General features: G+C 37.3%; 1 protein-coding gene across 1 annotated transcript in view; it reads left to right on the top strand.

Moving 5' to 3' along the window:
• plekhh3 (pleckstrin homology, MyTH4 and FERM domain containing H3) overlaps positions 1 to 15,721 on the top strand; it is a 54,485-nt gene that overhangs the window by 14,749 nt on the left and 24,015 nt on the right. The window contains exon 2 of the mRNA XM_073839249.1: positions 829 to 884. Coding sequence (XP_073695350.1) covers positions 829 to 884 — 56 coding nt within the window. The remainder of the gene's footprint in view (positions 1 to 828; positions 885 to 15,721) is intronic.

Here is a 15,721-nt window from a genome sequence, read left to right as displayed (position 1 = left end):
TGATCATTAGAAACTAATTTAAAATACATTAAAAATCTTAAAGGTTGTATCAGCGATTTCTAGCCTGAAACATAAAGTGTCAAATTCAGCTGACCTTTCATCGTGATCCGCTCGCTGCCTGCCCCATAAATTGTCTCTGGTCAGCCTAGGGTCCGAGAAATGCCAAAAAAACAATCGGCACTACCAACCTTTCCACACATAAACAAACAGTGTTCCAACCAATCAGCGTCAGGGGTTTGGTGTTGTGGACTTTCGCTCCGCCTCCCTCACATCCCTGCACCAGTAGGAAAGTCCACAACACCAAACCCCTGACGCTGATTGGTTGGAACACAGTTTGTTTATCTGTGGAATAGTTGATAGCGCCGATTGTTTTTTTGGCATATCTTGGACCCTAGGCTGACCAGAGAGACGCGGTTTTTATTGGTAGTGGTAGTGTACATCAATGGAAAGCTTATTTATTCAGCTTTGATGATAAATCTTACAAAAATTTACCCTTATGACTGGTTTTGTTGCATATAGTGTTATGCTAAATCATTTACAATTTTTCACCATATATGGTAATGTAACTCACAGTTAACCAATTAACAGGCCTTTACCTTAGAAACATTTGTTACATTTAAATGTTTGTACAATTTCAACCCAAAACTAAAGTTCTAAATGAAGCCATATGAGGTTTGTTAAACACGTAGAAACAAAGGAAGTGAAAGAGACTGAATGTTCTCCATGTACTGCACATCTTTCGAGAATATCTAGCAGAGTTTACTGGAAGCGAAGTGTGAGATCAATACCTGCCAGATGCCCATGTGTTCTGTCCTTTCTCTTTTACAGGGGCAACTAGAGGTCACTCTGTCTCAGCCCACTCGCACAGCCAACGGCACACCCTGGTGAGTTTGGGCATTAATGATGTTTAATAGGATGTGTGTGTGTGTGTGTGTGTGTGTGTGTGTGTGTGTGTGTGTGTGTGTGTGTGTGTGTGTGTGAGTGTATCTGTCCTACATCTCCCTCACAGCCTGGACAGATAAATTTGTCAGTGTGTACAGGTACATATCCTTACAAAAAAGTACTGAGGTGGTATCAGATGGTGATTGCATCAGATCTTTTTTGGATATATACCAGCATACAGAATAAGCTTTTATACTCTTTTATACTTTCATACTTATTAAATATACATTTTTTCAGTTTTTTGGTTTTGTTTTGAATGTCATTACTTTACTCTTCAGTGTTTTTTATATTGTCAGTTTCAAAAACAGTTGTGTTGCTTAATATTCTTATTGAAGCCATGATTTTTCAGGATTCTTTGAACAGAAAGAACACTTTTTTTTTAAAATATATACACTGAGCGTATCATGTCATACAGCCACTTGTAAGATAATTGTGAATGTGAGCTAGTCAGCTTTGGGTGTGTCACAGCACAGAAAAAAAAATGCTTTACCCCAGCGGTTCCCAACCGGGGGGTCGCGATCCACAAGGGGGCCTCAGTGATCCTCCAGGGGGGCCGCGAGATATCTTAAAATTAATGTAAATATTATCCTATAATTGTTTAATTTCATTATTAATGCGCTAAATGAGAATAATAAAAGCACAGCCTCTCTCGTGTTCTGTGATTGATTGCTTCAGACTAGGCGCAGCAAGCCTCATCGCACTGTTAAATACAGACTGAATGGCGGCTCAAAACTTCCAAATGCTGTACGCAAACTAATGTTACATCTCTCGGCTGCATGCATGAAGCAAACCGTCGTAAAGGTAAAAGGTAAAAACGATTAGTGTCATAATAACGAACTTGCGCGTGCCTAATGTCTCGTGTAAATCAGAGTCGTGCATGAGACACGCATAAGTCTGCTATTGATTCACAAACTATGCGCGCTCTCGGGGCTCTGATCCCTATCGTATTTTTGCGTGCAATTACAAACATTTGCCTAGTTGTCCAAATTAATGTGAGTGTTTTATAATAGATGCTCACCCATAGAAGAGGAGTAAGGCTCGGTGTTTATGAGCATCAGGCGCGCACTGACAGAGTTCACTGATCCCGTCTTCATCAAACCTTCACATCGATGTGTTTCAACAGATTTAGAATGTATTTGCTGTAGTTTGAATTCGTGTATTATTTTTTTAATGGATACAAACAGTAGCTATTCAGTCAGTCAAGTTAAAAGGGATAGGTTTAGTGGTCTTTTGGTATCTCCCTGTTGTAGAGCAGGTTCACTTATTTAAGACTCTTAAGTTGTAAAGAATGTCTGAAGTAAAATAATTTTAAAAGTTAGAATTGAGCAGAGGTTTTCTTTAAAGATAAGGTATATTTGAAGTTTTAATTTAATTTTTATTTGAATTTTGAGTTTTTTTTTTATAACATGCAGTAGAAGAATAATTAAGGCAAAACAAATGTTTTGGTTAATAAAAAAGTTTTAAAAATAAATTATATTTTCTTTACTGTGGAAGTACAGTATAAGATGACATGTCAGGCATAGGGGGGCCTTGCAAAATTGGCCGGAGAAGGAGGGGGGCCCCGGAGTAAAAAAGGTTGGGAACCCCTGCTTTACCCTATCAATCATCAAAAACTCAATGTAAATGAGCGGTCATTTTCATTGTGAATCTTGAAGGAAGGGGGTGTGTGTGTGTGTGTGTGTGTGTGTGTGTGTGTGTGTGTGTGTGTACCTGGTATTCATCATGTTGCGGGGACCAAATGTCCCCACAAGGATAGTAATACCAGTAGATTTTGACCTTGTGGGGACATTTCTCAGGTCCCCATGAGGAAACAGGCTTATAAATCATGCACAATGAGTTTTTTTGAGTGGGTAAAAGTGTGCACAATCTCCTGTGAGGGCTAGGTTTAGGTGTAGGGTAGGTGTAGGGTGATAGAAAGTACGGTTTGTACAGTATAAAAACCATTACGCCTATGGAATGTCCCCATAAAACATGTAAACCCAACGTGTGTGTGTGTACCTGGTATTCATCACGTTGTGGGGATCAAATGTCCCCACAAGGATAGTAATACCAGTAGATTTTGACCTTGTGGGGACATTTCTCAGGTCCCCATGAGGAAACAGGCTTATAAATCATGCACAATGAGTTTTTTTGATGAAGTAAAAGTGTGCACAATCTCCTGTGAGGGCTAGGTTTAGGTGTAGGGTAGGTGTAGGGTGATAGAAAGTACGGTTTGTACAGTATAAAAACCATTACGCCTATGGAATGTCCCCATAAAACATGTAAACCCAACGTGTGTGTGTGTACCTGGTATTCATCACGTTGTGGGGATCAAATGTCCCCACAAGGATAGTAATACCAGTAGATTTTGACCTTGTGGGGACATTTCTCAGGTCCCCATGAGGAAACAGGCTTATAAATCATGCACAATGAGTTTTTTTGATGAAGTAAAAGTGTGCACAATCTCCTGTGAGGGCTCGGTTTAGGTGTAGGGTAGGTGTAGGGCCATAGAAAGTACGGTTTGTACAGTATAAAAACCATTACGCCTATGGAATGTCCCCATAAAACATGTAAACCCAACGTGTGTGTGTGTGTGTGTGTGTGTGTGTGTGTGTTTTAGCAGGTTAAGATTTGCACAAAATCCAGCCAGACGGTGACTCAGTCTTTTTTTTTATCACATGTAGAGGTCGCTCAGTCTCATCACGGATTAGACACACACGTGCTGTCATCCTGAGTGCTTTCTGTCTCACTCAGCTGGCTGAATGTGGAATGTCTTGGCAGTATTCTTGAGTAAACCGTATTATTTTTAGCAGAGGTCAAAAAGAAACACTTCATCGTACTGTCCTCAATCACCATATCCGAAAGAAAGCATTGTCTCCTATATCTGTCACTCTTGGTTTATTTCCTCCCTTTGCCTTTTTTGTTTTTTAATCTCAAACAAAAGAACATTTTGCTCCGTTTTGGCTGTTTTAGGTCTTTCTCCTGTTTGCCAGCTGTTCTGCACTGTCAGTCCATTAATGGGTCAACCTGACAGGTCACAGCTTGGTGCTAATGTGTTTCCCGCGTTTTAACAGCTGAGCACTTGGGCTTTCATGGTTAAAATCTGTTGGGTTTTTTTAACTTTTTTTTTTTTTTTTATTGTTGTGATTTTTACATAAAAATGTTCACTCAAGAAATGTTTAACCCTTTTTGGACACTTTGTGCGGTGAAATGTGATCGTGCTTGTTGAGCACATTTACACACACACGTTTACTTAGATAATAACTTCAATTTTAACGTTTTAATTAAATTTTATAATTACTAATTATAATTACTATAGAGTAACCCAAATATATAATTACTAGAAAGCCCGAAAGAAAACTTTTTAGAATAAAACAAAGAAAAACGTTTTAAAAATAAAAAATCTAAACAAGGACATCCCAGAATGTCCATAGTGGGCAATTTTTGTCACATTTACTTTCTATTAGGGACAATTTTGCCTGCCAAAATGGCTAAACACACACACATATATACACATGTGGTCAAACGTGTGCAAGCCTTCCAGCAAGTACATTGCTTGCTTAGTTAATAAATAAGCTACACTGCATTTTAATTGGATTAAAGTCAATCATCTATTGTCTAATAGGGATTAAGTGTACAACAGAGAAAATTATACACTCAAAGTGTGACAAAGAATGAAGAACACCTACTTTTTTTTGTTTGTCATGTCTTAAAGGATTAGTTCACTCCAAAATTAAAATCTCCTGATAATTTACTCACTCCTGTGTCATCCATGATGTTCATGTCTTCCTTTCTTCAGTCGATAAAAGAAATACAGGTTTTTAAGGGAAACATTGCAGGATATTTCCATATTGTGGGCTTCAATGGTGATCAGCGGGTTGAAGGTCTAAATTGCAATTTCAATGGAGCTTCAAAGGGCTTTGCACGATCTCAGCCGAGTAATAAGGGTCTTATCTAGCAAAACGATCAACCGAAATTTTTGTTTATATTTTTAACCACAAATGCTCGACTTTACGTATTATGTAATTGCATTGGTAAGGTCACACGTGACAAAAGCAGAAGTACCGACCCAGTGTTTACAAAGCAAACGTGCAAAGAAAGTCAAGCACCCTTTACAAAACAAAGGTAAAACAACAATGTCAGACAATTTGAAGTTGGAGGAGAAAATGAGATTTTTGAACCAAAGTACACAGGTGAAGAACTAACCCATTGATCCCCATTGAAGTCCACTATATGTAGAAAAATCCTGCAATGTTTTCCTCAAAAACCTTAATTTCTTTTCAACTGAAAAAAGAAAGACATGAACATTTTGGATGACGTGGAGGCGAGTAAATGATCAGCCAATTTTAATTCAGGAGTGAACTAATCCTTTAATAATACTATGACATTGGGGAGTTAGCAGTTAGTCTTTCCCTCACAGGACTGCCTAAAAACAAACCCAATGACTTATTTAAATCTCAGAAGTGTGTGTGAGTGTATAATGGATAACCGGTTATATTAGCTTTTATCATGATTGTGTTAACCATTGATTAATCAGGCTATTGATGTCTGTTACTGTAAGTCACATGGAATTGGCAGTAAAAGTGACACACAAAAGAAGTGGAGGAGCACATAAAATATGTTTCCCTTCTTTTTTACCTTTCCTCATTCCCTCCATTTCTTTTATCAGTTTCCTGTCAGTGTAGGCCACACAGATGGTTTGGGTTAGTGAGCTTATGCCACAGAGAGCGTCAGAGAGGGAGGGTTACACACACAGTGCTACTTTGCCTTCATATTAACCGTTCTGCCTGGCACTATTACCAACCAGAGTTTCCTGTTCCATGACGCTATTCCACTGAAAACATTTAAATTCACATCTACAACCACAAGGTGGTTTCATACGGCCCCCTCGTGCGTTTACACTTAAATCTGCAAATTAGTTTTCACCGTCTTTCTCGCATTTAATTTTTGTAGTTTTTATCTGTATATTTTTATTATTATTCACATGCTGCACAACTACACCACATCTAACTGAAATAAAATGATGTACCAAGTTTTTTTTTTTTTTTTTTTGCCTATGATTAGACAGTTGAAGAAGAGACAGGAAGTTATAAGACAGAGGAAAAAAACAACAACAAAACTTCAGATTGCCCAAAGCAGTTGTGCTGGCCAAAAGACTGTTCAGACATAATATTATGTGAATTGATACAGTATTGTTTAAAAGTTTGTAGTAAGAATTGTAGGAAGAATGTTTTTGAAAGAAGCCACTTCATCACCTTATAATTATAAGGTTCTATCTGCATTCTGAGCACTTTTGAGATATTGGGCTTCAAAGGTTTTGCGTTCCATAGACTTCTGTAGATCAAACCATTTTTGTTTTCTAAAAAAAAAGGCCCAAAATGTACACGGCTTACAAAAGAAACATCAAATAATGTAAATAAGTTGTCACAGAATAAAGAATATGTGGATAACTCAATTTTGACAGAAATGTCAGGTAGAACCTTATAATTCTAAGAACGTTAGAAATTCTTTAATTTCTAGAACGTTAAAAATAATTAGAAGTAGAATAAATTGGAAATAAAAATCTTTTCTAGTATTATAAATGTCTTTACTGTCACTTTTGATCAGTTTAATGCATCCTTGTTAAATACAAGTACTCATTGTGATTATTTTTTTAAATGTATCTTACTGACCTCAAACTATTAAAATAACATTTGGATATTTCAACTGTGCTTATAAAAGTACTTCAGTTACTCAGTTGGTTTCCAGGTAATTTGAGTTTGAGACTCAAGAGAAGTTCACTTCCAGAACAAAAAATTACAGATAATGTACTCACCCCCTTGTCATCCAAGATGTTCATGCCTTTCTTTTTTCAGTCGTAAAGAAATGATGTTTTCTAAAGGCAACATTTCAGGATTTTTCTCTATATAGTGGACTATAGTGCCTGCGGTTGTAAATGATCCCAGCTGGGGAAGAAGGGTATTTTCTAGCAAAACAATCTTTTTTTTTTTTTTTTCAATTTATTTACTTTTTAACCTCAAACACTCGTCTTATCTTGCTCTGCCTGAACTCTTTGTTTAATTTTCTCCCTCAACTACAAAATCGCCCTACATCGCTGTTTAACCTTTTTGGTTAAGGGTGTTTGATCTTCTTTGCATATTCACTTTGAACAGAGTTCAGGCAGAGCAAAACAAGACGAGCGTTTGAGGTTAAAAAAAGCATATAAATTGTCATTTAAAAAAAACATAACAAATCGTTTCGCTAGATAAGATCCTTCTTTATTGGCTGGGATCATTAACACCCCACATCTGGGATCGTTTGAAGCCGCATTTAAACTGCATTTTGGAAGTTCAAACTCAGGGCACCATTGAAGTCCACTATTTGGAGAAAAATCCTGAAATGTTTTCCTCAAAAAACATAATTTCTTTACGACTGAAGAACGAAAGACATGAATTAACATCTTGGATGACAAAGGGGTGAGTACATTTTTGTTCTGGAAGTGAACTTTTCATTTAAAGTCCTGGATTTTTTTTACTTGTGATGTAAGGAAAGAGAAAGTTTTTTTTGCAGCTGGACTGCATAGGTTTCTCAGGGTGAATTTGCTTTCACTTCCATAAACAAGCACGATTTGCTTATTTTCCTTTGTTCCCCTTATCAAATCAGTGCTCACTGCTCAGGGTGTTTCATTTTACATTTCTCATCGAACAACAACTATATTCACAATAGCACTTTCCCTTCCAAATCGTCCTTCCTGTTTTTCCTTCCTCTCTCTCAATTTCTTTAACCCATCTTAGAATTTATGTCTAAGTCTCTGTCCCTCATCCATATGTGAAGTCAACCTCCCATTTGACTGACAGTTAGATTTTGTCTAGGCTGCTTGATCTTATATTTCAGTTTATTTGTATTTCTCTCTTGCTATTTCTCCCTCAAGGCTCTCATGTCTAGATTTGGAGAAAGGCGCGCTCATTTTCCTCTCCTCCTTTTATTATTCCTGTCGTTTAATCCTGTGTGACAAATTGCTTCCTGCTTTGCTCTCCCTCTTACAGGAAGTCGACTCGTAGGCCCCTCTTGGGGGCCACTGCTGTGGACTCTGGGAAAAGAGTGGGCAGCGGCGGGTATAGTTGGGATGGGTTTGATTGGACAGCTGTGGAAAGCTTGTAGACACACACACTTATCGCACAACCCTCACCTCTTTACAGATCCACTACGCCAGTCCAAACCTGCGTTCCAGCTGTGACTATTGAATAAACCTCTACTTTACAGTTTCCAGACTTACACTTCAAACACGCCTCCACATCTAACACATACTCACTCACACGATCACACAACACAAATCTGTCTATAAATTTTAATCCTCAGTCTCATATTGGAAAGAAAATGACTAATGAAACCTCTAAATGTCGATTAGTTGATTCTCCTACATAAGTTTAAATAAAAAGCAAATGGACCGTTTTCATCCAACATTTCTTGGGAAATTGGAACATATAGAAATTGTTGCCAAATACAAATGGAAGTTGTGTACACTGGGATAGCCACTGTGGCTCTTTTATTAAATGTAATGATTTAATTATGTTTTAGAGCACAACAAACGTTTGACAGTAAACACTTTAGGGAGCAACAGTGAATGAGCCAATAATTTTAAAAGGAAAAATTGAGATGCTAATTGTTTAGTCACTTGGCATGTTAAGACAAAGCCTCATGACTTTACTTAAGAATTTATTTGGTAAGTGTGTTTCCATTATGCACATGTCTTCTTACCAAATAAAAACTGTATCGACTTCAAGAGAGCGTATCCTTTTTCTAGCATTTTGGAAGTATTATTCACATCTTGAAAAATGTTAAGGGTTAGTTTACCCAAAAATGAAAGTTCTGTCATTAATAACTGTTTTGCAGCTCTACTTGAATGTGGAAGTTGCATTTCTGTTCAGAAAGCTTTCGGATTTCAACTAAAATATCTTAATTTGTGTTCAGACGATGAACGAAAGTCTTACAGATTTGGAACGACATAGGGGTGAATAATTAATGACAGAATTTTCATTTTTGGGTGAACTATCCCTTAGATGGATTTCATTATGAATTTAAATTCTTACCATACTGATTTATAGTATTTGAGTTGTGCTATTCTCATAAAATATATAGCTCTACAAATATGTTTTTATATCTCCATATGAAGGACAGACATCTAGGACAAAGTTGATACTTATATGAGGCTCAAATGAGAACTCCATAAAGTCTGTTGAACAATCACAGATCAGTGTCTGAGCCATAAAATATTCATTTGGGCAAACATATCCACACAGTCTGTAAACATTTATGATAATTCCATCATGAGACACATTAATAGTTTAAAAACATTATCATAATTTAAAACCGTCCTTTCAGTCAGAATGGCAGCGTCTCATTCATTTCATGTCTTTTTCTATAGAGCAAGTACCTATTACTTTCATTACCGTCATTCAGCTGACAGGATGGCCGAGTCAGAGCGCAATGGTTTGGCTTGCTGCCGTGCGGATGTCACTGTGCGCCACTCTTATCCTATATAATGGATCAAACAGTCACACCACGCCAAACCCTGTGCTTTATCAGTGCCTTCGCGTGTAGGTGTGGCATTTCAAGTTTAGACACACAATAAGTGTGTGTGTGTGTGTGTGTGTGTACTGGTATTCATCACGTTGCGGGGACCAAATGTCCCCACAAGGATAGGAATACCAGTAAATTTTGACCTTGTGGGGACATTTCTCAGGTCCCCATGAGGAAACAGGCTTATAAATCATGCACAATGAGTTTTTTTGATGAAGTAAAAGTGTGCACAATCTCCTGTGAGGGCTAGGTTTAGGTGTAGGGTAGGGTTAGGGCGATAGAAAGTACGGTTTGTACAGTATAAAAACCATTACGCCTATGGAATGTTCCCATAAAACATGTAAGTGTGTGTGTGTGTGTGTGTGTGTGTGTGTGTGTGTGTGTGTGTGTGTGTGTGTGTTCGCTACTTACTGCGCATATGTACGTGCTTACTTTTGAACGAGATGTGACCTGCTTTGTGTTGATTGGGAGCTGGTATTGTTAGGTAATCGACAACATAATTGTGTTATGTTATCTGGCTCCTAGAGTCCAAGGTGCTCTTATTGATCTAGAGTGTTGCATTCATTCATAAGGGCACCACTGTTTAGACAGCCAAAGGCCAACTACTGTAAACCTCACTTCCTGCCTTTCTTATTGCTTTCTTTAGTCACTAACTATATTTTCCCAGAGAAAGGGCAGATAATGAGGTTTCGCGTTCATGCCTGTACCTTTAACAATAAAGGTTTTTCAGGCCCTTTAGAAACCATTCTGTTATCAAAAGCCATTCTTCACTGTGTAGGCGTCTTAAGTTGGATCTGCCTATATCTATCTATCCGTCCGTCCGTCCGTCCATCCATCCATCCATAATATTGATTTCTCGATTTCAATCAATTCTCAAAAGTTTACATCCCCCTTTCAGAATTTGCAAAATGTTAATTATTTTACCAAAATAAGAGGGATCAAACAAAATGCATGTTATTGTTTGTTTAGTACTGACCTGAATAAGATATTTCACGTTTACATATAGTCCACAAGAGAAAATAGTAGTTGAATTTATAAAAATGTCCCTGTTCAAAAGTTTACATCCCCTTGATTCTAAATACTGTGTATGATCCACAGCTGTTTTTTTTTTTTTTTTTTTTGTGATAGTTGTTAATGAGTCCCTTGTTTGTTCTGAACAGTTAAACTCCTCGCTGTTCTTCGTAAAAAAAGTCCTTCAAGTCCCACAAATTATTGGGTTTTTCAGCATTTTTGTGTATTTTAACCCTTTCCAACAATGACTGTATACTTTAGTTTTCATCCCCGGCTTTTAATGCACTGTTTTTCCTTTTGGAGCATCAGTGAGCATTTGAACCTTCTGTAATAGTTGCATATGATTCCCTCAGTTGTCCTCAGTGTGAAAAGATGGATCTCAAAATCATACAGTCATTGTTGGAAGGTGTTCAAATACACAAAAAGCTGAAAAAACAAAGAATTTGTGGGACCTGACAGATTTTTCTGAAGAACAGCGGGCAGTTTAACTGTTCAGGACAAACAAGGGACTCATGAACAACTTCTCTTGTGGACTAGTCTTCTCATGTACATTGAGACATACATCATGTACATCTTTTGCCCACCTTCAATTAATGGTCATTAATGAAGAAAATTCTCAGCTATAACCCAGAAATCACTTTATTTTCTGCGAAGACCCACAGCTTTTATGTATTGAAAACACTGGCAGGTAATATTGTGAGTCTGTCTTTGCAGTTACGTGCAGTGCAGCTGCATGTGCTTGCTGTTTGAGACAGGCCTTAGATTGCAAGTGCCTATTCTGTATTGCACACTCTATGTGAAGTATTACAGGCTCCTGTACTGTCATGTCCTGCACAGAGGTAAGAGATAATCCGATGAGTCAGGGTTTCATATCTCTCTATAGCCTTTAAGTGAAATGAGGCGTGTGCCGACCTGGATCAGCCATCGCCTGCTGCTCCGGTTTTTCTGTTTAGCACCAAATATCTGTCCTTTTAGGTCACCGTCACAAACCTCTCTCAACCTTATATTCATAAAAAATATTTTTAGTTTTACTGGCGGTCTAGACGGATAGTAAAACATTTCTAGTCCCGAGACATGAGTCATGAAGCTCATCTCCACTTTTATACCCCATATCCATCCATAAGATATCCTACTGCCCTCTAAAGTCTCTATATAGCAGAGCATGTTTGTCTGTATCTGCATGCTGGTCTCATTCCAGCGGCCTCTAGCAGAGATAGACCTCCTCTCATTTTATCTGTGTGTGTGTATATGTGTGTGTTAATGCTGTCTAGATTAGGATGAGGGTTATTCTCATGCCTGCGGGACAGAGAAGGTTTTTTTGTTCAAACCGGATTGTTGATCTTGATTCTGCTCTGATCCATAAACCGGTTCTGGCAGGTTCTGACTGGCTGATTCCAGTCCTCACAGCTCCTGCGATTGGAGGCTTCCTCTTTTTGTGCTGCCTGCCTCTCTCGCTCTCATTCTCTCTCTTTCTCTCTCTCGTTCTGATGGATGCCTGTAAACTTTTGACTCTGTCTGAGCTTCAACTTAAATTAGAGAGTGATGCAAATCCACAGGGATCTACCACTGCATCTCTATTACACGCATACACTTGTAAACAGACCTGTAAATAAATGTACAGAACACTGATAGGGTTCAAGATATTCAAAGAACACAAAAATATTCAGGCACACTGCTATCGTATCTGAGGTCAGTGAAGAGGCAGCATACTCTCAGACCAGACTGGCAGGCTTCAAAATACAACACCAGAAAGACTGGAGCCATAATGTAGGGCAGATAATTAATTGTGCATATTTATATCCATGTTTTTAAATGTAAAAATACCTTTGTCATCATTTAACAATAACAATTAATAACACTGTTAAATCTTGCGCAAATCTCAAAATGAATAGCAGTTGTTCATATTGTACATTAAGATGTTGTAATGCCTAAATTTACTTGTAGCATTTAAAACTGATTTTGGTTTGCTTGATTTAGGTTGTTTTATTTTTAATTTAGGATGTTCACACTTGTAGTTCAGTTTGTTTGGTTCATTTGGTCCGGACCAAAAAGGAAAATGCTACATTAGGTCCTGGTCCACTTGGCGTTCACACTGGCATTTTTGACAGCGAACCTAAACATACCAAAACTTAAAGGCATAGTGATATGTTCACAACCTGATTGGTCAGGTTGAATGACACATTTTTCTTGACAGAACTCACCGATTTTTAGTCAAATACGCCTTAGTGCATACATTGTTGCGTGTATATGATTTTATTTTCATTACCTGCAAACTCACAAAGAGCTCATAAAAGGCACTTTACCTCCTTGTTGGTCCACGTTTGCCCTCTGCACATTTTGTTTTGGATACACAGCTTGTTCCCTTTTTGAAATCATGTCGCATAGCATTGCATCTTGTCATTACTTTTGCGTTCATATTTCAGTCGAACCACACCAGATTTCGTTTGGAACTAGGGCTGTGCAATATGGACAAAATAATCATATTGCGATTTTTTGAACGAATATTGCGATTGCGATTTTATTTGCGATTTTTTTTTTTTTTTTTTTGCTTTTTCAAACAAGCTACATACATACATTCTAAATGTATTCAGTGCACAAGAAGTGCATAACAAAACATTTCACAATGAAATAACATAGTGTTAAGTTTAATAAACAAAACTGTAGTAAAATTGTCTTTAAAACAGACAACATAAAATAAATTAGCCATGTTACTTTTTTCCCCCGGTACTTTAGCCTACTTTGTGTAATAACAAAAACATTAATTTCAGTGGAAAAATAAGTCCAAAACTATCTTTTTAACATTTTGAGGGCTCTACAATCTTTTGCTTTTTTTTTTTTTTTTTTTTTTTTTAATTCTTATGTGTTTTAATTTTTCTGATAATCAAAAAGCATAAACATTTATTTATTTTTAATCAAATGAAAAATAAACCCTTTTAATTTTTGGCAAACAAACAGAAGTTTACTGTTAAAATCAATCATGGAAGAAAAATTATATTCAGTTTAAAACGTTTAAATAATAATTAAGTGGTTAATCTTGTTGTAATATAATTTTTTTTATCATATATATTGTTTTATGTAAATTATTTAAATAGGAATATATAAAAACCTACATTATACTGTACAAATGTAATACAAGACTAATATTGTTCTGCTTCATGTTAAACCGTGCTTTTATTTTGACAGGTTGCCGTGAAGTTTCTGTGTGCACAGTATGATATGATGCTAGTTTTCTCAAATGAAACGGTTAAAGTGAAACTCACAGCAGCTTTGGAGATTGAGTGTATCTGTTCATGTGAGATGCAAATGCCAAAAATTAGCGGGAGCGTCACGTGTGCTTCAGTATGCATGTAGTAAAGAAAGAAATATGCATCTCCGCCATTCAAACATACAGAGGCAAACGGAACATGCAGGATTCATATTAAAACGGTCTTTTTGCGTTTCAGTTTTCACAGACACTAGTCAATATCGCGTTTTGAATTAAGTGACAGACCAACTTTTGATTTATTAATTCAAAAATCGACGAATTACGTGGCATTCCGCGCTATAGTAGATTCCGTTTTTATGAATGGAGTTCGCGATCCAGTCCGTGTTTTCCCGGAGGAGACATTGTAAACGCGCGACCATGAAGAGACAGAAATGACATGCCTTGTAAATAAGATAAATAACATAATGCAATTTAGTTTCTTTAATAAAAGAACTATGTATAGACCTGTTCTATAGGAAAGATCACCTTAAATGACTTCTATTGTGATCTGGCGCTATATCGAAAATAAAAAGAACTTGACGTTCAAGGGGGGCGGGGGTGCCGTTGGGGGGGATAGATAAAATCGCAGCCTTATGCGGTTTAGAAATCGCATGTGCTTAAATCGCGATTTTTTTGCGATTGCGATTAATTGCACAGCCCTATTTGGAACCCATCTTGTTTCAGACCAGGGTTCAGATGGCAGCGTTTACACTTACACTTTTAATCAAACCAAACATGACAAGTGTGAACACACCCTTAATTAGACAAAATATTATAGAATTTTACTATTAGCACTTTTTACCAGTCATATGAAAATAAGCTTATTGATATTGGCCAAAATATTGATATAAGTACATCACACACACAGAGAGACACTGGGCCAGTCAATGATTATATGATCCCTGTTTTTTCCAGAGCTTCAGCATGAAGAAGTTAGTTTTCAGGATTTAACAAATGGCTAATTTGGGTGAGAAACTAGCAAGTCCAGATAATTAGAGCCAAATGAAGTTCTGACCTCAAATAACAGGGGGTTCAGGAATTTCTTGTTTGATTAACCGTCACGCTGTCACATTCAATTCCTCCGATGCGGCCCAAAGTGTGTGTGTTTTAGACTGTCTGAGTGCCAGTGTTATCGGAGTGATTATCCATCCATCACTGTCTGGTTCAAGGTGCTTATGCTCCCAGCATTCCTCAAAATGTCTATCATTTGTTAGCTAATGACGTCCTCTGACTAATCTTTTACCTGCTTATTACAAGCTGTTATTCTGTTCTCAACAAGAGTCTTTTAGTCCAGGAGTACAATTAGCCATTCACTAGACAATTGTTACCTTGAATTTTTATCCATGTTGATGATGATATCTTGCAAGAAACAACCTTAGCAATTTGTGAAATTTCAACTGTAAGTGGTATTATTGGAAAGTCAAAGCATTTAGGAACAGCAGCAACTCAGCCATAAAGCAGAAGACCATGTGAAATCAGAGGCTCATGCACATGGTGCGTAAAAGTTGCTAACGCTTTGCTGATTCCATAGCTGTAGAGTTACAAACTTCTACCATTAATAATAACTGCACAAATGCTGTGCAGGCCTCACATCCATAAGCAGAGTGCCAAGCGTTGAATGGAGTGGTGTAAAGCACGCCATCACTGGACTCTGGAGCAGTGGAAACCTGTTTTTTAAAGTGACAAATATCTCTTCTGTGGATGTCTAATGGCAGATGTTAGTACAGTTTGGTGTTTTTCAGGGCCTAGGTCTCTTACTTCAAGTGAAAGAAAATCTTAAAGGGATAGTTTACCCAAAAATAAGAATTCTGTCATCAATTACTAGTTCCAAAATCAATTACTAGTTCCAAGACCTTCATTCAACTTCAACACAAATTAGGATATTTTTGATAAAATCCGAAAGTTTTCTGACACTGCAAAAACAGCAATGCCGCTGACTTGTACAAGGTCCAGAAAAAGATTAATCAGCGTCAAGGTACTCTCGTA

Source organism: Garra rufa, chromosome 1 (genome assembly GCF_049309525.1).
Source record: "Garra rufa chromosome 1, GarRuf1.0, whole genome shotgun sequence".
NCBI lineage: Eukaryota > Metazoa > Chordata > Actinopteri > Cypriniformes > Cyprinidae > Garra > Garra rufa.
Note: the sequence above shows the minus strand (reverse complement) of the source record. Positions and strands in the feature narration are given on the sequence as shown.